General features: G+C 37.1%; 1 protein-coding gene across 1 annotated transcript in view; it reads left to right on the top strand.

The window, feature by feature from the left end:
* The window catches only part of LOC116712013 (cadherin-18), a 122836-nt gene that overhangs the window by 29512 nt on the left and 66285 nt on the right, over nt 1–27039 (top strand). Inside the window, exons 2-3 of the mRNA XM_032551675.1 lie at nt 6088–6615; nt 23957–24251. Coding sequence (XP_032407566.1) covers nt 6385–6615; nt 23957–24251 — 526 coding nt within the window. The 5' untranslated portion in view covers nt 6088–6384. The remainder of the gene's footprint in view (nt 1–6087; nt 6616–23956; nt 24252–27039) is intronic.

Here is a 27039-nt window from a genome sequence, read left to right as displayed (position 1 = left end):
GGACATAAACACCTTTGTAGCACTTTGTACTTTTTTTTGACTCTAATTTTTATTTTGTAATGAAAGCAGTGTGCTTTCATTGTCCCTGTTTTGTTGTACTAAAGTGTTATCAAGTGTTGCTTTGAAGCATATCTGACCAAACTAAGCTGCAGTTAAATCCCTCTGCAGGAAGAGAGAAAAGTTGAAAATTAAAACTCCTGAATTCGTGTTAATCTGTTGTGACTATTATAGCTATCAATAAATGCTGTCTCTAATACTGTTACAAAACACTGAAAGTAATTAAACAATTACTTTAATTACAGAGAAAATTGGGGTCTTCAGAGGTCAAAGTAAAGAAACGGGTTTTTAACATGATGCTAAATCTAACATGATGCTAAATGTTGTTAGCTGCAGTACTTCTACAACCTGTCATTTTTTAAAAAAACATTTTAGATGTGATCAACAAAAAATGTGAGTAGGTCAATTTTCCATGAAAACTCTGAATTGTGTTTCGCAGAAAGGCAAAAGGTGATTTGTACTGAACTGCAAATAGCTGCGAGTTCACTGTGTAGATTAGCAAAAAAAAGAGAAACCAAACAAAAACAAACCTTTTATACATTTATTTTCTAAATGCCTTCATGAAGAGAAGAGCATAACTGAAGTCAAATTTATTGTGTGCAAAAACATGGCGAATACAGCTAACTTTGATTAATTTGTTCATATTTACAAATAGTTCATCCTGTTTTTCTAGTGCTAATACTGATGTGACCACAAAATGTATGAGTGTGTGCTATCATTGCATTACCGTCAATTTAAAAACATATTAGTGTAGAGCAATATATAGTTTTCGCGGGGGTTAGGTTCAGAAAAGAACCCGTGATAGGCGAAATCCGTGAAGTAGTTACCTTTATTTTTTACCATTATTATACAGCATAATTAAATACTCTACATTGAAACCAAAAAAACAAAAACTGTTTTCAGGCCTAAGCATTTTTTTTAACAAATAGAACGCTTTCTTACAAATAACTACAGTAAAATAATAATTTTAGTCGTCAATACGCAGTACAGTAGGACAAATTGTGACTCGTGTATTTCACTGTTCCTCTGACTGTGACGCTGCGACCTGACTCCGCTCTCTAGTGGCTTTTTCTCCTGAAGCCTGTGGTGCAGGTGTGTTTTTTGAGAGAAGAAGTTATCGGTAGATGTTGTCGCTCTTTTTTCTTCTGGGCAAAAATATTTGCCAAAATTTGCCAAGCTGTATTACGCATATTTAAATATTGTAACGTTATTGGGACACAGGTAGAGAAGAAGGTCGAAGACTGTTTAGCCAATCAGGACGCAGAACTCAATGCACTGTGGAAAAAAAAGAAAATGCACAAAAAACTCAGCGAAGCAGCGAGGCCTTGAAAGGTGAACCGCATTATAGTGAGGGTTCACTGTATATATATATATATATATATATATACAGGTAAAAGCCAGTAAATTAGAATATTTTGAAAAACTTGATTTATTTCAGTAATTGCATTCAAAAGGTGTAACTTGTACATCATATTTATTCATTGCACACAGACTGATGCATTCAAATGTTTATTTCATTTAATTTTGATGATTTGAAGTGGCAACAAATGAAAATCCAAAATTCCGTGTGTCACAAAATTAGAATATTACTTAAGGCTAATACAAAAAAGGGATTATTTAGAAATGTTGGCCAACTGAAAAGTATGAAAATGAAAAATATGAGCATGTACAATACTCAATACTTGGTTGGAGCTCCTTTTGCCTCAATTACTGCATTAATGCGGCGTGGCATGGAGTCGATGAGTTTCTGGCACTGCTCAGGTGTTATGAGAGCCCAGGTTGCTCTGATAATGGCCTTCAACTCTTCTGCGTTTTTGGGTCTGGCATTCTGCATCTTCCTTTTCACAATACCCCACAGATTTTCTATGGGGCTAAGGTCAGGGGAGTTGGCTGGCCAATTTAGAACAGAAATACCATGGTCCGTAAACCAGGCACGGGTAGATTTTGCGCTGTGTGCAGGCGCCAAGTCCTGTTGGAACCTGAAATCTCCATCTCCATAGAGCAGGTCAGCAGCAGGAAGCATGAAGTGCTCTAAAACTTGCTGGTAGACGGCTGCGTTGACCCTGGATCTCAGGAAACAGAGTGGACCGACACCAGCAGATGACATGGCACCCCAAACCATCACTGATGGTGGAAACTTTACACTAGACTTCAGGCAACGTGGATCCTGTGCCTCTCCTGTCTTCCTCCAGACTCTGGGACCTCGATTTCCAAAGGAAATGCAAAATTTGCTTTCGTCAGAAAACATGACCCAGGTGAGACGCTTTTCGCGCTGTTTCTTGGTCAACAGTGGTTTGACACGAGGTATGCGGCAGTTGAAACCCATGTCTTTCAAGCGTCTCTTGGTGGTGGATCTTGAAGCACTGACTCCAGCAGCTGTCCACTCCTTGTGAATCTCCCCCACATTTTTGAATGGGTTTTTTTTCACAATCTTGACTAGGGGGCGGTGATCCCTATCGCTTGTACACTTTTTCTGACCACAGTTTTTCCTTCCCTTTGCCTCTCTATTAATGTGTTTGGACACAGAGCTCTGAGAACAGCCAGCCTCTTCAGCAATAACCTTTTGTGTCTTTCCCTCCTTGTGCAATGTGTCGATGGTCGCCTTTTGGACAGCTGTCAAATCTGAAGTCTTCCCCATGTTTGTGTAGGCTTCAGAACTGGACTGAGAGACCATTTAAAGCCCTTTGCAGGTGTTTTGAGTTAATCAGCTGATTAGTTTGTGGCACCAGGTGTCTTCAAAATTTAACCCTTACACAATATTCTAATTTTGTGACACACGGAATTTTGGATTTTCATTTGTTGCCACTTCAAATCATCAAAATTAAATGAAATAAACATTTGAATGCATCAGTCTGTGTGCAATGAATAAATATGATGTACAAGTTACACCTTTTGAATGCAATTACTGAAATAAATCAAGTTTTTCAAAATATTCTAATTTACTGGCTTTTACCTGTATATATATAAAGTGACAGTATTGAGTAGCTTTCAGCTGCAGTGTTGCTTTGGATGTTCTTTTAACCAGTGACCATGATATGAGTTATTCTAACAGTGAGTCACATCCTGCCTGTGTTCAGGTGTCTGTGAACACCTGATGTATTGAAATGCAGCGATAACAAATGCTTTCTGCTGGTGTTTATATGCAAACATAAGCTATTATTAATGCTAATGTATTCATGCCAAATTTTGCTGAGATGAGTTCTACATCAAACTACAAGCTTTACCTAGCAGAAGAATCACTGTAGGTAGAGCAGTTCCTCTGTTCCTCTGCCATGGCTGTCACATAATCCTTTGGATAAGTCTCAGTCAGCCCTCCTCTTTTGTGTTTAGGTTCTTTTCTGTAAATCTTCAAACGCTCTGATCAACCATCTTTTTAGCACCTCAGGAAGGAGCAGGCTGGGAACTAAGAGGTGTTTCTGTGAGGATTAGAGAGGTTTTAATACTGCTGATTATATATATTTTGTACACAAGCCATTTTTTTCTGCAGAGGTTATTATGATGCAACACTAAAACTATGAAGGTTTCGACTTAAACTGAATTTAACAAAGTAGTGTTAGAAACTTTACATTTCAGTGCAGAGTATTTATGAAAACAGTTTGATTTAAGTTTTAACTTTTATTAATGATGTCCTCATATTCAAGTTAAATTTCAGTTTCTGTTTTGTCATTGAAATTTTCAGGCTAATATTTTATGAATCAATCTTTAGATAATGAAATTGATGGTATTCGTAGTGTGTTATACCTTCTATTTATACCAAGAGATAATAGAAAAAGCTTACAGATTCCCTGACTCAAAGTGAGCAGTTTTTTGTCAAAAATCTTATTTTTCTGCTGAATCTTTGAGTTGAATGACACTACAGAACAGCAAGGTCAAATGATTCATTCTTCTCTACAAGAAACAGACTGACTTTATGCATCAGCAACACCACAATAGCATATCTACTTTTCTAATCCAATCCAAGAACAGACAATTTACTCACTGATGCTTTCTGGTGGACTTGTTATCCACATTCTTTGCAGTGGCTGACAGAACTTGTCCTAAATGCTCACTAAGATGGAATTTCAATTATTCTTCTCATTAGTCTTTAGAAATTTCCTTTTTTTTTTTCTTGCTACTGTCGACATTTGAAGATAAGCTTTTTTTCAATCACATTTGAGAGATTCGATGCATGTCTTGATAGCAATAGAGTCAATTTCAATCATACTTGGACTAACTATCTAAACTTTTCATACTCCTAGAATGTTTCTTATATTAAAACAACGTAGTGAATAATTGTGAAGTTGAAGGTAAAGATGATTTTTAAATGCTTTTAACAGAAATTTTATGTGCCCAGCACTAGTACTGGACTCCTTTTATTCTGATACCCCTAAATAAAATTAAATGCAACTAACTGCTTTCTGAAGTGACCAAAGCACCATTCTGTCATCCCAAAATAGAAATACACTGGCTCAACTACGATCAGGGATGGAAGTTATGGATTATTTTTTAATCTAAAGTTGCTTAAACTTATCGATCGACTAATTAAATGAGAAAACCTGACTTTTCTCTTTTATTATGATTGTGTTTCGATAACACAAAGAGTAAAATTTTTCATAATATGCAGAAAAAAAAAAAACAAAACACATCAATACATCGTAATTTCTTGAGTCAGCTGTATTCATGTGAAACTGAAGGAGCTTGTCAGATGTTTATATTCAATAACAGAAGAAAAAAGAGCATTTTTATCCCACATCTGACTCTGTTGGGATCGTTTCTCATTCCCGTTCTGGTATGACCCTGCCGTCTTTGTTTCTATATCAACTGGATGACCAACAGTGCTCCACAGAGGGCACTGTTGGTCACTACCACACTGACAGAAGGTCTAAATGTCACTATAGTGAATCAAAAGGAACTAATTTTAAGCTAATAAACCATTAATCATAATTTAATTAATTGTTACATCCCTACTGCAAACCAATCAAGACATTTCTGTCCACTTAAACTGATAGACTGGGCAAGTAAAGCAGTAATGAAAGAAGCAATCAAGAGGCCCACAGTAACTATAGCTAGTCTTTAACACACTATCCCCACAGTGGTGGCGGTGTCATCATGTGGGACTCGGAGAACATCTGTTAGAGGCTGAAAAAGACTTAAAACTAGACCATAAAATGTTATATAGTGGAATAATAATGAATTGGTTTAAGTCAAAGCATATTCATGTGTGAGAATGGTCGAGTTAAAGTCTGTACTTAAATTTACTGCAAAATTTTGGCAAACCTGAAGACAGATTTTTTTCCCAGACACTCTCCATCCATTGTATTTGAGATTTAAATGTTTGCATGTAATTATGGGTCAGGTTTACAGTCTCATAGTGTTGGCAGACATACCCAAGAAGAGAGTATTTGCAGAGAATGAAGGTGCTACAGAATATTAACTCAAAGCGGTTGAACATAAATGCCAACTCTTGAATTCTTATTGGTAAAAACATAAAAAAGTTAAAAACGATCAGCATTTTCCTTTCACTCACTACTCGTATAATATCCTACTTAAAGGTTTGCAGTTTTAATATGAAACACTAACAGCCAATTTGTAAAAACTTACATTTGTATTACTCACTGTGCATCAGATACACACTAATTTTTCTTGTTAAAACGTCCAAATCAAAACACATGGAGTTACTTTTAATAAAGTCAAGTCAGGCTTTGAGGCACATTCCCAATGCTTCATGGTTGTGATTCATGATCTCGATTTCATCAGGCGATATCAGTGACCAAGCAGACCTCTGACAGTATAGGCTGAGACAACCTTCTTAATAACAGTGCTACTCTTTAAGTCAGAAGATATTTCCATCATGTGCGTAATGAGAGAAACAGCTGAGATAATGCAGCAGGATTTCTGGTTCCCTTTGTGTGTTCTCACAGTCAAACAGCTTGACGTGTGTGTCCTCGTCTAGAAGGATTTATGGGCCGCAGTTTAATTGGAGGAATTAGCGGACATTTAGACTCTAATATCCATCAAATTCATCTGTGTTTCCTCTGTTTTCTCTTTCAGGACATCCAGAATGGCCTCCTGGAATAACCCCTTCTCTTAGGGAGAACCACCCAGAAGTTGGCGTTCCTTTGAAAAGTCGATCAGAGTCTGGGAAATTCCATAATGTAAATGTACCTTGGCTTTGGACCATGAACCTTAGAGGATCCCCTTGGAAGATAGTTTCTGTAGTTTGGATTTAAACTGTCATTTTCTCTGGACCACTGCAGCGGTGGCTGTTGGAGGTGGCTGCTGCGGCAGTGGTGGGAGGACCTCGCCGCCTGGGAGTAAAGGAATACAGTTGCACAGCTCAGCGCCACCATGAGGATACCCGCCACCTCTTGCCTCTGTCCCTTCTTGGTTTGCCTCTACTTCATCCAGAGGTGCTCTGGGGTGGGCCATCACGTCCCCACCAAAGTGCCCTCCAAGAACCAGACCAAATTGGCCAGCGGGGAGACAGAGGTGCACCACAGACCCAAGCGTGGCTGGATCTGGAACCAATTCTTTGTTTTAGAAGAACACATAGGACCGGATGCGCAGTATGTGGGAAAGGTAGGAGTTTCACTGAAAAGATTCAGAGTGTAAAAATGAATTATTTCCAGCCCATGGAGCCTGCATTTGGAACAGCTTATTTGGCATTTTTCTCGCTCCTCTTGTTTATTGAGAAATGGGTTACAAACAGAACAAGCTGTTCTGTTGTTTTAGATTATCATGTCAGCATTATGCAAGTTTTTGTTGTCTTGTGATTTGGGTGTTAGGTATGAGCGTTTTTTTTTTTTTAAAGATATTTCTTGTAGTTTAATGGTTCTTTTCTGAAAATGTTTATAAAATGTTTTATTCTGAGTTCTTAAGAAGCACACCCTAGTGTCTCTGTCACTTTGCAAATCTAGCTATTCAAAATGCATTAATTCTGAAAATGGCTTTCCTTATCAAGCCAGTTTTCAGGTAACTGAATCATTTGCTCTGTTGAGGGAAAGAAACGAAGATTAGACCATGAAACTAAAGCTGCTTCTCACACAATGCTTTCTGTTGTTAAAACCACAAACTTCAATATACTGTATATGAATTTATGTGACTGACCAACAAACTGAAGCATAATTGTGAATTAGAAGGAAAAACATTAGTGGTATTAGAGTGTGTTTGAACCTCTTTGCACATTCCTCCTTGCAAACTACCTCAAACTCAGTCAGATTGGATGAAGAGATTTTGTTTTGATAAAGATCAGCTTTAAAATCTTGTCTTAGACTCCAAACTGAACCGAGGTCTGATCTGAGACTTAGATCCGATATGTAAACCAGGGATGAACCTACACACAGCTGTTATTTAAAAAAAACATTCAGTGGAGACTTCTAGACTTAACAGGATGTGGAAGGTATGTTAACCGCTATGACTTGGCCAACTTTGCTGTTTTTCAGTAAAAACAAGATTGATAACATCCAGAGTTAAGATGCGATTGATAACCAATCACAACAAATCAACATTTTCCTCCACCCTGCATTTATAATTTGTGCAGCCAACACATCTTGTCAACTATCTGTAGCTGCATTTCCAGTTGCTTTAAATGTGATTCTTAATGTAATCACTGCAATTTAGAAAATTTTTTATCACGTTTTTGCATTGGTTTTTCAGTTGTATCAAAACTAGTGTATTTCCCAAAACTGCAGAGGAAACACTGTTTTTGCGCCACATTTTGAGTCAAGTGATCAACAACCAGATGTTACTACTGACAGAAAAAATAAAAAGATCACATAAAGTGGTAGGAGGATGACGGCACAGCAAGCTGATTGTTGACTTGTTGCTAGAGCAAACCTTTTCATGATTTCATGATTTTCGTGATTTCAGTTATGATTCTAAATTTAACAGAAACACCACAATTTTGAAATTGTGTATTTTTGACATTAGCGGAATATCACCAACATTTTGCCTGTTTGTAATGGAAACACAGCTCCTGTGAGAGGCAGGCATCCACTGCTATCCTTGAAATTTCACTCTTGTGAGTTATATATTGTGCAAACCTCTACAAACTAGGTGATTTCTCGATTTTGTTTATGGGCATCAGAGTAGAAGAAAATGGGCCACACCTTTTTTAGGTCTTTATTTGTGAAACATTTTGGAAGTCATGTATCATGTTTTTACCTGCATTGTGGAAAAAAAGGTCAAGGGATAAAAATACTTTTGCAAGGCACTGCTTATACTTTCAGAGCCATTTTCAGAGTGACTTATACTCCTTTGGGTCCAAAAAATATGAGTACTGAGACGGCTTCCTGCTGGTGCATGGTACATTGAAGACCAGTTATTGGCTGTTGGTGGTGACTTTTCTGTTAGCTTCACAATAAGCCACAGGGAGCCGGGTAAATCCTCTGCTTGCAGATTGCCTACCCCTTATCTCCTGGAATGTGAAAATGTGGTTCTCTGCTGCAGTGATCATTATTCTAGGCACTCAGGCACAGAGTAATCCTCAACTGCACTCACAGAAAAAAGAATGAGAAGCGCTCAACGCTTCTCTGGCTACACATATGTCTGTATTTTAACTATCATTTGATAGCAAAAAAGAGAGAGAGAAGGGGAGAAGGAGACGATGATACGCTTGGACATGGGTCCTGGAAAAGAACAGCAAACATCACTTTGCGCCTCAGATGTGTGCTTATTGAATCAACCTGGGGATTTAATCGCATATCGCCTCGTTGGGCTGACAGAGAAATGTTGTTTACTGTTGAAACATGGATAATCTGCCAGTCTTTGATGCAAAAATGAACCATGAAATCTTCCACGTCAAAAAACAACTGAGCAGGCGTTGTGTCCTCAGTGAAAGCAACAACGAGGATGTTCGCAGCATATTCAAAGTGCCAGCTTAGCGATGCCCTGACTGCATAAATATGCAATTATTTATACATTAAATTGTTGGGCTGCTTTGAACTTCATTATGTCAGCTTTGCTGGTTGTTTTGTGCTGGTGCTGCAAACTACCTCAAGGGTTCTGTTGTTCCAAGTGTGTTATGTGTGTATGGCTGCGTGCTGCTGATGAAAGCAAAATAAACATAAACAGCTAAGCCTGGATGATAACAAAGCGGTGAAAAGAAATATAAACATTATTAGGAAATCAATTTGACATGCATGTTTAAAGAGATGAGGTCTCCAGATGGCAAGCACAAAGAAACATTTAATTATGTGGGTTGAGATGGGTGTGCAGTGTCCTAATGTGTCCAGGAGACAGAATGACCCTTAATTAGATGAAAATAGCAGAGAGGGAGGAGGAGGATTAATACACTCTGCATGGCCCACACTGTATTTTTTTTTTTTTTCTTCGTCGTCTCTTTGCTTGATTAAAAACTCTGGACATTAGCGAGAGGCAAATGAACGGCTCGACTGCAGGGAAATCGCAAACTGCCCCTTTGACGATAATTGGCTCATCAAAAGTTGGAAAGTATAGGAGAAACTTGGTGATAAGAGGTAAAATGTGGATAACAAATTAAAGAGGTGCCGAGGCATAAAGTGAAAACAATCACATTATAATGTATGAAATGGAAATTGGAAATAGGAGGCATAACGCTATCGATAATTATATGTAAAGTTGTGTGAAAAGCCCAAAGATATGGAGTAATCTTCTTTTGCAACATAATCTCACTCTGAAACATTTAGAAAAACCCTAATTTATTTTAAGTACAGTTATCCAGTGGGGAAAATGCCAGTCTTATCAAATACCCGAGCTTTATTGGCACACTTTTTGTTTAAATGTAGTATATTAAATAGAGCTGCCTGATAAATAAACACATGATTACAGTGACATAATTTACTTAACAAAAACCAACTTGTTTTTAAGTTCTGTTGTGTTCAGTTCTATCTTATTTTTAAAAAATTAAAGGTTTAGTATTTGACTTACAATGGATGTTGAAAATATTGATTTTAATGTTTTGATTCATGATATGTGATGACACAGAAATATAAACTTTTGCATCATCAGCACCCATGTACCAAAAGATACTGTAAAACTTCATAATCAGAACAAGAGCAAGGATATAGACATTGAATAAAATTAACACAACAATGGAGCCATGAGGAACCCCGCATGTAAATGTTCACCCAGATTGTTTAGTCTTCTGGTAAAGATCTGAACCAAGATCTAGTCATACCAGATCCTTTGCTGTCATGACTTATGTCATTCACTTCTTTTACCAATGGAGCCTCAGTGCTGTTGTGGGTTAAAGCCAAAGATCATTTGCCTTTCCAATAATCTTTGGCAAAAATGTTATGTAAGATATGATAATTACTTATTAGTGAAGCTTTAGGTTTGATTTTTGCATTTTTGAAGTTCAGTGGGAACTGATCTGTGTCAAGAGAAGAATTTACTACTTGCAATACTTTTAGGTACAACCCAGCATGTCGATAATGACTAAGAGCAGTTTAAGATAATTGGTAACCACACGATTTGGCTTTTTGTTAGAGTCAATAGAAGGTATTAGCAGTTTTTCTTTACCCTCCCTTAAGATCCTCCTTATTAGATCTGGTCATTGGTCATTTATGATCCTCTTTGTGACAGTTCCAGTTGATTTCATCATCTTTGCTGTAGATATGGTCACATTTAAGCAAATATCTATTTTCTTGTCACCATTTCAGCCTATCATAACATTTGCTGTCCTTGTGTGTGATGCTCTCTTCTCTTTCCTGTTTTGAAGAGTGGATATAAAAGCTGACCTTTGTGTCACATCCTATTTACTTGCAAGAAAAGGTCTTTTCTGCCAATTCTTTCCCACAAACAAAAATACAAATAAAGTTTTGGAACAAGTGAAGCGGCCAGTCTGTCAAGAACACTTTAATCCCCCTTAGGCTTCTCCTAATCCCTTGTGACACCTTTCTGGTGGGCTGACACATTGGGGAAATGACAGCTTCGTGCATGAGTGAGACGCAAATGCTCAGTAAAGGACAGGACTTGTCCAGATACCAGACAGCAGACAACCCATTCTCCCAATGGGAGGTATGAATGTCTCTGTGTCAATCAGCTCAGCGTGCCTCTTTGAAGTAGTCAGAGAACAGATTGGATGGTAATTTTGGATGATGCAAATACCCATACCCTGGAAGACGGTGTGCTGCAGCGAAGCGTCTGCTGTGAACTGGCAGCAGGATGAGGTTGAATGTTTGGAGAAAAGGAACTTGACTGTTGGGCAGAAAACATTGAGAAATCACTGGATATCTTTCTGCTACTGAACAAGACAGTAAGCTATATGATATATGACAGAATGGGTTCTTCAGTTCGGACATGGAGTAATGCTCCTTGTCTTATGTTGTGTTCATTTGCATAACAAACCCACAGTTTTGAAGAAAGGTGCCTAAATGTTTTATTCACGCATCTGAAAATGGGTTGCTCTGTGACAGAATCAGGCAACAGTGTGGGGTGTGTGTGTGTGTGTAGTAAGATCTCAACAATAGGAAGGAAAAGTCATGTGCTTCTCTGTGAGAATTCGCAATGCATGCAACAAGTCCCTGCAAATTGGACTGTTTGGAAGTGTGACATGTAATAACAAGGAACAATTCACAACCTGCACCACAATAACATTAACATTAACAACATGGATGGAATAGGAAAACACATAAAACATACACAGAAACTTTCAATGACCTTAAGACTTGAGAGTGGAATTTAAAGGTTGCAACGAGAAAGTTAAAATTAACAACACGCTGCTGCAACAAGTATATGCTGCCTTACACATTTGTTCTGTTTTTGCTTTTTTATCACACTCATGTGCTTTAGGTCATCAAACAGATTTTCATATCAAGCAAAGATAACCTGATTACAGTGAACCATAATCTGTAAACCCTTGAGACCCCCTAATGAATGCTCATCACTTCCTATTTTAATAGTTTTAGAATAGAATAGAATAGAAGTACTTTATTCCAAATATAATTAACAACACATGTAAATATTTGGTGTAATTATTTACAACACATGTAAATAATGTATATTTGGTGTAAATGTAATTTACACCAAATATATTTTGATATGCATTAATACACACATTGGAAACCACCTTAGCACTACTGCAGAAACTAATATCTATAGCCTTCCTTATTTCTCCCCTTGAGGTACCACCAGTCAACACCAGAGAAAATAAATGGCACTTCTGGATGGACTGCTTCGCAAACGTCAAGTAGCATTTTGCCTCGGTATTTTAGCTTCCCAAGATGCATTTTCTTTGTTTCTTTGAATCATTTTTGATTTCCATTCCACAGAGAAATGTGTGTATATGCAAATCTGTGAATATTGAACCACGAACAGGTGGAGGTCCTCTGTATACATGTAAGGTCAGAATTATTAGCCCGCCCTGATATAATTACATATTACTCTTCACATTTTTATGGAAATTGCCATAAGAAAAACTGTTCATGCAAAGAAAAACCTCCATATGCTTTGATCAGCACGTTTTATTCATGTGCTGAATTGTAACAAGAAAACTGAACAATGACGAGATTTAAGCTCTTTCCTAAGTCTGCATGGGTATGAAAAATATACATTCCTAGTCTGTATTACAGTTACATTGTCTGAATTTTCCATCCGTGCATGAATTCGTTTGTCTACTCACCCATATTTCTTTCACTTCACAGATTTCATCTGCATTTATTTTTCTGAAAATCCTTTTGGCGAAATAAAAGCTGCTTATTCCATGCACACTTTTTTGCTATGACTACAGGCTAAACCAGAAAACAGGATTGTCCTTCTTTGTATTTACAGCAATAAAATATTGGTTTAAGTCATCATGAATGGATTTGAAAGAATTTGTATGCATTGTGCTCAGTTTTATTTTTAATTGTAAGTATGAAAATCAAATGCCAACTTCAGCATCAGTACCTGAGTTGTTAGCCATTAGCCAGTGTCATGTCGCTGCACGTCTTTTCTAAAAGTCTTCAAACAACCTTTTCTCTGGTACCAAGCATTGCTATTCAAAGTAAAAGTGTGGGCTTCCTAAGTGGTAATTTAGCCTAAAATACTTCAGCTAAAGGTTTCAGAAGAATGATGACTCATAACTGTCATTCTTTTGGTGCATGTATTCTTTTTTGAGTCGATATTTCTCATTGCTTGAGGTCACTGCTTCTGCACTTTTAAGCATGCTTTTATTTTTCTCTGCCTATTTTTCCTTGTATTTTGCTCCTTGATCTCAGTCTGTGATTTTTCTGAAGCCTTAAATATTATGAATTTTGCCAAGCCCTCCAGGTTCCAGAGAGCTTAGACGAGGGACTGTTTGTTTCAATTTTTCTGGCTTTTGCTTAGACACAGACTTAAAACACAAAGAGGGAAATTGAAATACAAAAAGGATATAAAGGCAACACAGCACCGCAAAAACACAAATCTTACCAATTAATTTTGGTTTAATTTCCAGTGTAAATATCTTAGTATACTTGAAAAAAGACAAAATTGACTTAAAATAGGAGTTTGTTTTAAATTGTTAATATTGGTGAAATTCCACTGGCAGAATTTTTAACTCATATCAAGACCTTTTCCCCATATTATATACAAAATAATCTGTCAATGGAGCAAGTACTTTTTCATCAATATCAATGATTTAAAACAAACAAAAAAGTTCATTGTAAGTAAATTTTGTCTTGTTTCAAGACAAAATTAAATCCTAGTATTTTGTAAATACTAGGATTTTGACAAAAATACTGAAAAGGAAGTGCAAAAATAATTATGTTAAATGCTTGACATGCTTGATTCAAAACCAAATAATGTTAATTTAGGCTGTATCTTTGATTTAGTGTAACACTCCCTGAGTGTTACACATTACAAACTATAATGTATAACTTCAAAATACTTTCCTCTGTTTTTTATGTTTAACAGAAAAACAAGCTCCAGTTTTGCAGTTAAGACAATTTCTCTTTGCCTCACTGACTTCGCATGAGGTAACAACGTATGATGCAAATCTGACAGTTTGATTTTTACAATATGCTAAACTTCAGCAGCAATTACCAAGTTGCTCCCAGGACTCAGAGCGTCTCATTAGCATAAGTAAATATAACAATCCTCCCTGTTAGGAAAACAGAAACTCGTTTCAATTTTTCCTCTCAGATGTCAAAATAGAGGACAACTGTTAGGGCGGATCGGCGCGATGTGCATTAACGGCGTGTCTTCAGCACGCCCCTCATCACTACCTCTTGATGTATGGTCATTAGGCAGGCGCTCCGTCATCAGGGCTCGCTGTGACTGTTGCAAATCAATCAAAGGGAAGGGGGAGCTCACAGGAGTTGATTGGAAGGGAGTATGGCCAAAAGGTGGTGATAATCAGTCAATCAAGCACACCCACATAAGAAAGAAATAGATTAAGTCCCCTTGAGTTAAGTATGGGAGCCTGGATTTAATCAACAACAAACCCTCCCCTTTAAAACGAGAAGCCAAGAAATGGATCATCACATCAGGTTGGATGTTCAGTCATCTTTTTATTTCTCCCTCTCTTCTGCTACTTGGCCCAGCGTATGCTGCTGGAATACATGCTTCAGACCAAGATTTCCACTCTTAACTTTTCAATTCTAGACACAACAGTTTTAAAGAGACGTTCAGATTCTGTGTCTAAAGATTTGCAAAACTGCAACAAACAAACCTGTAGGGTAGGTGGGTAATAGTAACGTTTATTTTGAATAAAGTCTTGCAGCAAATTTTTCAGACCAAAGTTGAAATTATGTAGTTGTGCAATGATAATGTACTTACATGTTATCCTATTGCATAATTCTCTTGGTAGTGATGTCTAGTTTTTAACACTGACAACTTTAATCAGTGATTGGGGCATCTTCTTTGAAAATCTGACATGTTTAATCAATAACTCATGGAAATCATGAGCAGAAATTGTGCATATAATGAATTTTTTCATGTTTCAGCCTGTGTATTGTGAACGTGTGAACTGTGTATTGTGCATTCATAGATAGTACGAAGCATACCTTTGTTATGATGGGCAGGTAATTGAGCTAATGTAGCCCTTCTGTAACCTCAAGCTAGTCTACTCCCTGACCTCTGACCACTCAGAGCATTTTTAGACTATCTTCTGTAAACCTGAGAGATGGTTGAGTAAAAATCATCAGTTTCTGAAATACTTCACTATTATTTAATTATCTTTTCCAATCCATCCGGATGCTTCATTGGAACTTCAGGAAGTCTTTCTTGTGTCTAGAAGCCTAAAATTATAAATAATAAATAGACTGTGACTGTCATTCTAAATAAAAAATGCATGTTTCTTCTGTATTGTCGTAAATTAAGGTGAAATTTGACTGGAACCCTTTAAAATGCTCCATATACAAGACAAAATCCCCACCTTTTCCAAGTAGACGTAATGTTCCAGGAATGTATTAATGTTTAACTCTAAAAGAGTTTGAAATATTGGCTTGATCCACCTTAAATGTTGCTCAGGATTGTAACCCTAATTGGATCATGAAACAAACATGAAGTCGAGGATCTCTGTGGGTATAACTGTTGCAAAATCGATTAGAAATCAATACAGGTTTGATTAGGAAAAGCATGGCCAATGTAATGTGACTTCTTTTTCATCTCACATTCTGCTTTCACCTGCATTTTTTTCCTGCATAATATTCTAGTTCTCTCTTTTTTTCCCATCACATTTTCTAGCAACTGGACATGGATATTCCAACAGTAAAGGAAGTGCCTCTTTAAATTAACACAAAGCAAACAATCCAAGGCAGGCGCACACAATGAGTATCTGTAATTCAGCCAAGTCATTACAAAGTACATTCACCAGTAAAACAGTCCAACAATTCACATATATTATGAGGGTCTGTACAATAGGAAGCACAAAGCCAGGGTGATTGAAAACAGAAATAGTGTAAAAGAGATGACAGTCCGTATGCATGGCACCTAAACACATTTATATGATCCTCCATAGAGCATTTTTCCACCAGTCTGCTGTATTCTAAAGACTATATTATGTGCAGTGAGTCTCTTTTAAACAGTTATACTTCATATTCCAATAAAATTTTCAGTCAGACTAAGTAATTTCCTTGACTTCACCTGAAATGGCTGCTGTGTCTCTTTGAATTGCTGCCACTCCTAAAGCTTTTGGCTGATGGCTCCAGAGGCAGGTGGCCACTCAGCCTTATATTTGTTCAGCAGACAAATTGGCAGGAATAGCATAATTGGCATGGTGCTTATGTCTGAAGTAAGATTAAATGCTGGAAATGTGCAGCCGGCTCTCTTTGTCCATAAACAGAGAATTTTATCTGTTATGTTTTATTGTTGAATAGGGTTGTGAGTAGACGCTGCCTGCACCGGCTGCACTCGTTTTTTTTTTTTTCCTTCTGAGAATGTTCATAACAAATGGTGCTGTTCTTGGAATTTACTGGTAGCAAGATAAAGGTATTGATGGACTGCAGAGGTTCTTTGTAATGGAATCCATTTCAACCTATAGTGATGAAAAGACTGAATGACTCGGTGATTATTCTGTTGGTAGAATTCATATATACAATTTGCGGCTGGCTCTTTACATCAAGTGTGTTATCGCTTTTCTTAAACTTTTACAGTCAGGTAGAAATCTAATAAAGATGCATTCTTCTGTTGCCTCATATGGGAATGTTTTAGATTATACAAAGAAGACACTGGAAAGACTAATGAAAAAAGATGTTTCATTTTGGTAAAACATTCAACACAACCAAAATGGGCTGGTGTGAACATCTAATATGCAATACCGTACTTAACAGGGCAAGCAATTACTAGAATTTGATTTATTGGTATTCAGATGCAATAAAATATGGATACCCTTTATCAGACAGTCGTTGACATTTCTGAATTAAGGATTTAAAGGAAAATATCAGCACCGTCAGGCTCTGCTGTGGCTCTTGTCTCTAAGAGTTCTTTGAGGGGATTACCCAGGCCCTTCAAAGTATGAGGAAATTTACATGTTCATGTCTAAATGTGCTGCATAAGAATAAATGTGCTTTAGTGTTGGTGCTTTTTGAGCGAGAGCTCACACAGGAAGCATGACATGCTTGTTTCTCATCTCTGCACTTTTCCAATAATACCAGCCATAGATTATATATAGTAAATTTGATTTGTTTCAGGGTGTGGAGGTCAGTCACAGCTTTTGTTTTTTTGACTATTCACATGCTTTTGTTATTGATTTCATCCAGAAAGTCACTAAAACACCTGGATCATCAACATGTAATATTAATTCAGCCCCCCTGCCCGTCACCTGGCAACCCAAACTGAGCTCCAGGATGTTTGGTCAGCTGGTTTTATCGCTGTATGCATTGTTCAATGGCTGCTGGAAAAGTTGGTGACTTACCTTACAGAAACTACTTGCTGCTTTCTTGTTGGCTGTGCAGGTGGCTCTACTTCTGCATAGTTGCACATCAGTTTGCAGCCATTTTCACATGTGAATGAAAATGTTGAGTTGGGGGCGTGGCCAGCAGCAGTTTATCTGAATCTAAAGTTGATTCAAGTCATTCTGAAAGGAGACTAAAAAAGACAGAACTGAACAGAATAAAATCTGATTATCTAAGAATAATTTTGTGCAAAACATCTATTGGATATTTTTGTGACCTATTATTTTTTAATAATAAAAGATGTGATTAATGAAGACGACAAATATTTAAAAGATTGAAAAAGAAAAACTGTAATATACGTTTAGATTTGTTTAGAAACAATATCAAGCAACAATAATCAATTCAGTCATTATATATTACTCTAATTCTTCCTCTCTGAAATTGTATTTTTTCATTTTGACCTCTCAGTTGTGATTAGATGTGACATCCACTGATTGGCTGTACAGCTGTGATCCTAAGAGCCAGCTTAACTTTCATTACCAAAATGAGCAGAATTACCGCTTTGTTTTGCAGAAGTAACATTATTCGCATGGATTTCTGTCGGGTTTGATTTCTCCCTCAAATCTGTTGCCTTCCTGTAATTGACTTAGGCACCTGACAAGTGGCACTGGCAGTAAGTGGTTTGGCTGTAAGTACCAATTAGCTTGTGAATACAAACAATGTAAGTCTAGTTGTTGGCAAAGACTTTGCTGAATCTTCACTGTGAGAGTGGGAGAGAAGCGAAGATGAAAACTTTTGTGCCTGCTAGTTTGAGCTTGGAGTGTTCTTTTTCTGTCATGTGGCCTTGGAACCGCAGACTCTGCTGATTACTTTTATCTCCACAGAAATGCATTTCCACCTGCCAGCTGCCAGCCTCATACCAGTCACCTATTCCACTAGTCTTTAATAAAGTCGCCCATAGAGACTGGGAGATAAACACAATCCCTTGTTTTGATGCCCTATAGATGAAATGGATTTCTCAGAGTCTTTGTGGAGATATGACAACACAACAAGGTGGAAGAGGTTATATATCAAGTTCATTATAAAAGCTGGGATGCCTCTGCTCTCACCAGTATGATTCTCAACGTCATTATCATAGATTGTTTTTTACTCCACATCTTTCCCGCTGTCCTGCATTTTGTCCGGATGTATGTTAAACTTGCATCAGGTCAGCTTTGTAGCTTAACAAAACGGACTCTAATTGGGGTAAAGCTTTATGCCAGGAAATTTATATATATATATATAATTATTACATTTAGACATTGCAGTAATATGCTTCAACAATTAGTTGAATTAGTCAACAACTTAAATGCTTGTGTTTTTTTACAGCCTCTTAATTTTACTCAGTAACAGAAAAAAACTTAACTTATTTAGATCAAGTTTCTCTAATACACAAACCAGAAACAGAATTTTAACAGATTTTGATAACTTTTTTGATGCAATAAGTAATTTTGAAGAACCACTAGACTCAGATCACTCAGTATGATGACCAATTCTGCAGCACAGCAGCTTCCAGCAGGTAGTACGTGTTTCATGCTGACAGGGTGTCGTAAACAACGCTGGTCTTTCATAACAGGATGCTGCTTCCTTTGGCTTTAAGATTTCCAAGAGCACACTATTCCTAATAAAATGTAATGCTTTCTGAGTAAATTGGACATGTCTGAATTCTCTTAGCTATTGTTGAGACGCAAGGATTTATTTGCTGTGAAAGGAGAAACAAAGATTGAGAGAATTTGTCAACAGAAATGCTGAAAAGAGGGGCTTCAGCTAGTTTTTTCTCCAAACTTTTTACTATTTCATAATTCTGATTAATGCACATAAAAACATAGATTCCTCAAAATATAACAATTCTACTCCTGTCACTGGTGAGTGATTAGATTTGCTTTAAGGTTTATGTTGATACGTCGTCTTTGCATTTCTGAATTAGATGCAGTGTGTTGTTATGCAAAGCCTTTGTACATTTAAAAAAGTTGATTGGAAAATTCCTCTAAACTGTATTCCTGATGGAATTTGTCTATAAATTTCTTTGACTCCTGTAAACGTGATTTATTTATCTTAGTCTAATCCAGCTTTTCCTAGTGTAAACAAAGCCACACGGAGATGCCTCACAATGCCTGCACTGCCTTACGTTAAGCCTGTAACATTTATGTAATAGCATGCAACCTGTTGACACTTTTATCACCAATAGATTTTGGAAGGCAATAGCCTGTGAATGCATCATTGGTTCGAATTTTGCGGTTCATGATTTATTGACTCTTGCAAAGGAAGTCAATAGCTAAATTAGCAGTCTGTCTAAAGGCAAAATTACATTTATGAGGTGGAGTGCTGCTGCTGAACTGAAGTGGATATATGCTTTTAGCAGATATGGATTTGGATTGTTGTTAAGTAATAACTCTAATTCTTTGACCTGAAATCATAAATTTAGAGTTGGGAATTGATTATCCAACTCAGGCTAGCAGTGGAACATGAATTTTTCTGCGAAAGTGACAATAAATCAAAAGAGAGTAGGCATGCATAGGCTGGAGTACACCAACAAAGCAAGAGGGTAATAGGATTCTCCCTCACTGCTGCTGTATGCAAACAATGTCCAATTCATTTTACTTTACACTCTGTAGGTTGTGTTTCTTATTAGTTATATCTAGCCTCTAATTAAATACCTGATTCATTGGGATCTATGACTCCTTATCTAATTACAGGCTGGATATTTACAACGAAAAGGACAGCCGGCTCATCAGGAGTCAGGCCCAGAATAAACAGCAGCTCTCTAATTGGAAATTTATTTAGTAGTTCAGGTTTTGATTAGAAGTGGCCCTCAGACCTTTCGACATGTTAAATACCCACTGTCAGCATTTAAATAGATATTGAATTTAGACTGTTATTAAACATCCGCTTAGATGCACTTTAATATGTATTTTTTAAATTTACTCATTAGCCAGGAGAAACCTTCACAACATTTATCTGCAGAGGAAGTTATCAGTCTTTATACACAGTTTGGGAATGTATGGAAAAGGATGGAATTTTAAGTTTTTTACAGGTCTGGATAAGTAAGAAAAAGAAAAGGAAATAGTTTGTAATTATATTTGCAATTCCATCCATTAATCAATCCGTCCATCCATCCATCCATTGCCTTTTTCTGTAACCATCTATACATGCATTCATTGAAGCCACTCAATATATTATAAATATAACATCATCCCATCATCAGTGTTTGCAAGATTAATTTAGCAGAGTACTATTTGCAGAGCAATAATTGTTAATAATTGTTATGAACTTGCATTTTAATGCTGATGCTATGATAGCCAGTTGGACAGGACCTCACTGCTGCAGGTTTTATCGTAATGAACATTTGCATTCTTTGTTCGAAATGGACAAAATGAATTGAAAACTCCTGGGTTCAGCTCCCGGTCTTGACGTGCACCAAATGGACTCGGGCCATGTATCTAGATTACATCTACTCCTCCTCTCTCTGTCTTTTCAATGTTCAATAAAGCCCACAAGTACCTAAAAATATATTACAACAAAAAAAATACTACCATGTTTGTTCAGCTGGTTTTACTGCTGTATTCATTGTACAATGGCTGCTGGAAAAGACATGTTTTATTGTTGACTTGCTATTCAGAAACTACTTACTTCAATCGTGTTGGTTGTGTAGGAGGCTCCACTTCTGCTTTGTAAAGATGCATGGTTGTATAATTGCAGCCATTTTCATGTGCGATTGAAAACGTACTTCTTCAAAGAAGCATAATGAGTCATCTGTAGCAAGAGTGAAGCTGCTGTGTGAGAGCCTCACCATATGTTGCAGCTATATCAACATCGCTGTATGTGTGTAATATTAATATTGCAAAGGATTGCTTGAAATTGAGTAATTGCTGAGTAATATAATACAGCTGCAATGAGGGAATGTTAAATAAAGCTTCACAGCAGTAGATTTCCCAACCGGACATAGATTACCGACATGGCTGAAAAGGAAAATATGGGACAGAAAGCAGTGGGGAAATTTTGAATTTATAGTTATAACACTTATTTCAAAAAATATCTTCATTGTCTAATTTTCTAATGTTATGCAGCCATATTTGTAGTCATAAAACTAGCAGCTAAAGTAGCAGATAGAGGTCAAGCTAAGGAAATGCTAAACAGAAAAGCTCCTGCACAAGGCTTCATTATAACAGGGTGGTCTCTTTAAGACTGTCACACTGGACCAGTACCTCATAATGATAGATAGCCTCTATATTTAGATTACTGTGAAAGTAGACTGTCTTGTCCTTCCTTCTATCCTGGACTCTAAAACATTGTCCCAATTTGAACAGTGTACTGATTACAGAAACGACTATTGAAAAAGATCAAGAAATTATCAGAATGAAATTATATGAGACATGATAAATGAAAGACGTTCAAACTTTGTGTGTCTCCATTTGTTATAGTATTCCAGCCATTTTAGCTCCTCTAATGTCATAAAACCAATCACATGTAAAGGTTGGCTCTAGTTCAATTTCAATATTGTTTATTTATCTATATTAGGATAAGAATTAAAAACAACAAATGCCACATAGCTAATTTGTACAGTTGGTCTTCTGGTAATATGAAATAATAAAAACATTGTACAAAATCGTGTTTGATGCAGAAATGTCTTCTTTTTTTAGAGCCGTTCAGCTTCATTATGCATTTCAGGGAATTAGTCTAACTGCTCCTAATTTACAATAATCACTTGCTCAGCGGGGCTGCACAGTGGTTAGATAGTAAGCACCATCACCTGAAGATCAACAAGATCTAGATTTAGTTTCAGATTTTCTCTGTGCATGTGGAGCTTTTAGGTGCTCTTAAACTTTTAAGTGAGTTTATTTTTTTACTACCCTAAAGGGTTTGTGTAACCATTAGCGATGGCCCAGTTACAGGAAAGAAATACACAGACTTCATGGTATTACAGTGTTAAAATGTAATATTTTGAACAAAAATGTGCAATTTAAAAAAAATCAGTGCAACTTGTATTATTATTATTGCTAAAAAAAAACACATCTCGAACTGTTCCTAGTAACATAGATTATAATAATGTAAGAAGTTTGATTGTTTATGCTTTCTACCCCATTGGTTTTGCTAAGTACTATTGAAACACAGGAGCTGATGATTGTCAGGTATTTAGCATTTGTAGCTAGCTTTCAGTAGATTGTTTATTTTACCAATAGACAGTCTAACTCATATATTATTCGAAAGGCTGTTTGATTGACAGTGATTTTTTGTTGCAACATTTCACTCAGTTAATAAAATACTTCTTATATTTAATAGTATTAGCATGCCACCTTTATTTTGAAATTCAGCTTCACTGGAAAAATGTAAAACTGCTTCCCTGCTGAGCTTTTGGCATAAAAGTCTTAATCCTCTTGGTATCAATAATGGCTGAACCAATGGTTTAGCTTCTGCTTTATTCCTGTGGGCTCTGGTTAGAGAAAAAAGGGAACACTTGTAAGGATTTCCTTCAAACCTTTAATCTCTAAAGATGCAGTTCTACAGGGATGCTTGGGTATAGTAGCGCCTTAGAGAGGTATATTGAATAATGTGATGCCTGAGTTTGATGTTTGACCGATTTTTAAAGGGGAGGAATGTGGGCCAGAGACCACCATGCAGTGAATTAATCCTGTAAAGCCTCCTACTCTATGGAGTTCAGAGCTTCTACATAAAGTACAACTTATTGAGATGCAACTCATAGCCTTTTTCTCTTCATTAGTTTCTTTCCTGAGGAGGAAAATGCCCATGGCTCTCCCAATTTTTCTAAGTGGTGAATAAAATTATAAATGTTTTGTATTCTAAGTAGCTTTAAATGTCCATGGCTAAAATGTTTATACTTCTTGAATGTTTAGAGCTCTTTTCAATCCATTATCTAACAATGGAAAGATGGATGGAAAACCTGTAGAGGCTGCAAAAAACTATTGTCTGGGGTAACAATTCACCTTCCAACTGAACAACAACCCCAAACGTACATCCAGAGTTATAATATAATGGTGTAGATCAGTGTTTCTTTACCCAGAGTTCCACTTGTTTTAGCCCCATCATGCCTGGTTCAAATGATTGAAGCTCAAGGAAACACCTAACTCTTGTAAGTTGGTCCTTTCAATATGCAGACATAAATCCATTGGGAATCAGATATAGAACTAAAAGAGGTGTGTGAATAAACGGTTTCTATAGAGTATGACTGAGATTTGAAAGAAAGGAGATAAATTCAAGGTAAAGAGACATCAGCATAAAGAGTTCTTCTGTAATTACTGCAAAACCTGATTCTACAAGGTATTGAGTCAGGACCGTTGAATGCACATGCATGATATACTTTTTACATTTTATTTATGAAAGATTTGAAACCCATGTGATTTTTTTTTCCACTTTACAATTATGCTCTACATTTTGTTGGTCTATGTTTAAAAACCTACTGAAATAAATAGAGGCTTGTAGTTGTCTCATTAAAAAGTGAAAGGGGTATGAAGACTTTTACAAGCTGTATTTTCTGTCGCAACATTTCAGTTGCGAGTGATTGATTTAAAAAAAAAAACATTTAAATGTTTTAGGAACATTTTGTCCTCTGCATTCTAAAACCCTTTCTTTGTCTGCTTTCCATGCAGCTTCACTCAAACTCGGATAAAGGCGATGGATCCGTCCGATACATTCTGAGCGGAGAGGGAGCCGGGTCTATATTTATCATCGACGAGGTGACGGGTGATATTCATGCCACCAAGAGCCTGGATCGAGAGAGGAAAGGACATTATGTCCTGCATGCACAAGCCTTGGACCGCAACACGCAGGAGGCCCTGGAACCGATGTCGGAATTCATTATCAAAGTCCAAGACATCAACGACAATGCACCTCAATTTCCAGATGGACCCTTTGTAGCTACGGTGCCCGAGATGTCTGAAGTGGGTGAGTAGTGCAGCTTAATAACCTGGAGCTCTACATGATTGCCCTCTCTTGTCAATTGCAATAAGTCAGAGAGAGAATGAAAAAGACGGTCAGAAATGAACTTGAGTGGTTTTATTTGCTACTTTTTATGTAACACTCATGCCATCATTACATTTGTGCTCTGCAGTAAAAAGGGAAAATATCAAGGGAGGACCCTTGGCTTCACCCCTGCGTATAATTTAAAACTACTCAGAGTAAAATGTCCCAGTGGAAAAGATGGTGTTAATGTGAAAAGGTGCAATCAAACATTTACCCTGTGCTGCATTTTGGTTTGACAATCTTCTCCAGTATGTTTGATCTTTTCTAAGCCCGAGTCCTCTTTTTCATCTCTCTTTCTTTCTCTCCCTCTCGGGTGGGCAGGTCTTTATGAGCACTCAATAGTACCTCCACCATCACCACTGTAGAGTACCCCCACACTACAGAGGAATGTAAAGCCTCCAGCCTCCTTCGCTAAGACAGCCACTCTTCGCATGCCCATGCATCATGTGGCAAAACATCCATGTTTTATTTCTTTTTTTCTCTGCTTCTGTTTATAGCTTGGATGAACAAAAGCTGCTGCTTTTTTTGTTGTTGTTGGGTTTTTTTTCTCTCAGTCCAGTGGATTTTGCCTCACGGCGCAACAGCTTTAAAGTATGACGGTCTAATACTTTAAAATGATATGTTGCTTGGCCCGAACTGCAGCCAAACTGCTGTCAGAGTGATTTTGCTTCAAATGCAACATAAAGAAGCAGGTTTGTGGAACTGACAGTGAGGTGGAAGCGTCCCGTTTATTTCTGTCCTGTATGAAATCACCCACAGAAATATATGAGGGAATGAACGGCTTCATCTGGGTTGGAGGAGATGCAGGAATCCGATTAAACATGCAGAGCTCGACAGGTCTGTCAGAGCCCTCTTTATATACGGTCAATATCTATGGTTGCTCTCATGAATATTCATGAGAGCAAGAAGCCAGGCCTGATACACAGAGCTCTGCTTGTTACTGTGTAGGTTTCTGACTAAAGCATGTCAAATAAATGTTTCATAATCGCAGGTGATAAATATTTAGGTGTTGGTTTAGGGATAATGTGTTGGCACCAGGGGAGAGAATCATACATTTTTAACCAACTGTGAAAGAGTTTAATTTTTCTATCCTGACCTCTAGTTTGCTAAAGTATTTATACCACCTCTGCTTTATTACATACATGATGATGTTGGAACTACAAATTTACAAGTGCAGTGCTAGAAGACAATAGTTTGGCCATTTAAGTATTTATTCAGCTTTGTTGGTTACTTTTTTTGTCAGATTATTAGACAGATTTTAATAACAGATAACTTGAGTGGATAAATTCACCGCCAGGTGAATTAATTAAATGTTATTTAATTAAGAAGTCAAGCAACACCAAGAACTGCATATTCTCAGACCTGTTGAATCAAGACTGAGTTAAATCAGGGTTTCTGCAGCTTTTACTTAAACTCAAATGTAAGACTTTTTAAGACCACTGTGAATGAAACTTAAAACTTGTATCACAACAGAAATATACAAAATAAAACCGCAAAATTGTATGTTGCATTAGTTCCTGGCGTTTTAGTAAGGAATGCATGTAGAATTGTATGGGTTGGCAACAGAGGTGGAGAAGAAAGTCATCCAGCCAATTTAAACTATTTAGCTAGCTAACAAGGGTTTGTTAGCTGCTAGTTAGCGATAGCCGCAATCGACTTGAGTCACACAATGCAGTGAAGATGTTTTTGTGCGACTCAAACGTTTGCTTGACAGAAAAGTCCTGCGAGAAAAATAAACTACATAGAGTACAAGGTTAAATAGTTTTTCTAAAACTCAACAATTTGGTTTTGTAATTTCAGCCACTTTGTGTGAACACATACTGAGAGACCTTGTGTGAGATTTAAATGCACACTTCCCAAAGTCTTTGCTTACATAGAAATATGCAGTCACAGCAGTCTCACAGCACGCTCAGAACACTGGCACAAATGTAACACCATAAAGCTTTTAACTAAATGCATAAAAAGTGAGGGTGTTTAATCCTGTCACTGGGAAAAGTGAAGAGTGTTAAAATATGGATGTGACATCTGTGCGAAGGTGACACCAACGACTCAATTGCAGTTAATGGCGGCGTTACCTTAAAAAAGACGTGTGTGCTTCAAAACCATCCAATATGTCTGAAATGAAACAATTCTGCAAAGACAGGAGAGGCTAAATTTCTTCTGTCATGTAAGAAACACTTAATGGCAGGTGATGTTGCACAATTAGTTACTTTGTTTATTAGTTACTTTTTCACATGGAGTGGATAGTTTGTTTCCCTAAATGAATAGAATTATCATTTAAACACTTTTGTTTGTGCATTCAGGTTCTTTGATGCAAACATTTTGTGTCCTGAAAAACATGTAAATGTGGCAAACCATAGCTACAAACAAACAAATGATAGTTACAAACAAAGGCTCAACCATTGCTTTCACTGTGCAGGATTCTCTTTCAAACTATGTTAAAGTTTAAGATTGTAGGTGTCAATACTTCAGAATGTCTGTTTTCTTGAAGAGTTAACCTCTCAGTTTTCATCCTTACCTATTCCAAGGTTTTGACACAAACTCAATCATCAGTTGCATGTGATCAACTCAGTCACCACTAACATCCCAAAGAAATAAGTCAGCATCAGTAATGGGTAAAACAATTATCCTATTGGCCTGCCCCATTATACTTTTGCTCGTTAAAGTAAATCGACTTCAGCTGAGTGTCTTCAGCATCAAATCGGCTGTA

Source organism: Xiphophorus hellerii, chromosome 21 (assembly GCF_003331165.1).
Source record: "Xiphophorus hellerii strain 12219 chromosome 21, Xiphophorus_hellerii-4.1, whole genome shotgun sequence".
NCBI lineage: Eukaryota > Metazoa > Chordata > Actinopteri > Cyprinodontiformes > Poeciliidae > Xiphophorus > Xiphophorus hellerii.
The sequence above is the reverse complement of the archived record's forward strand: the minus strand, read 5'-3'. Positions and strand labels throughout refer to the sequence as shown.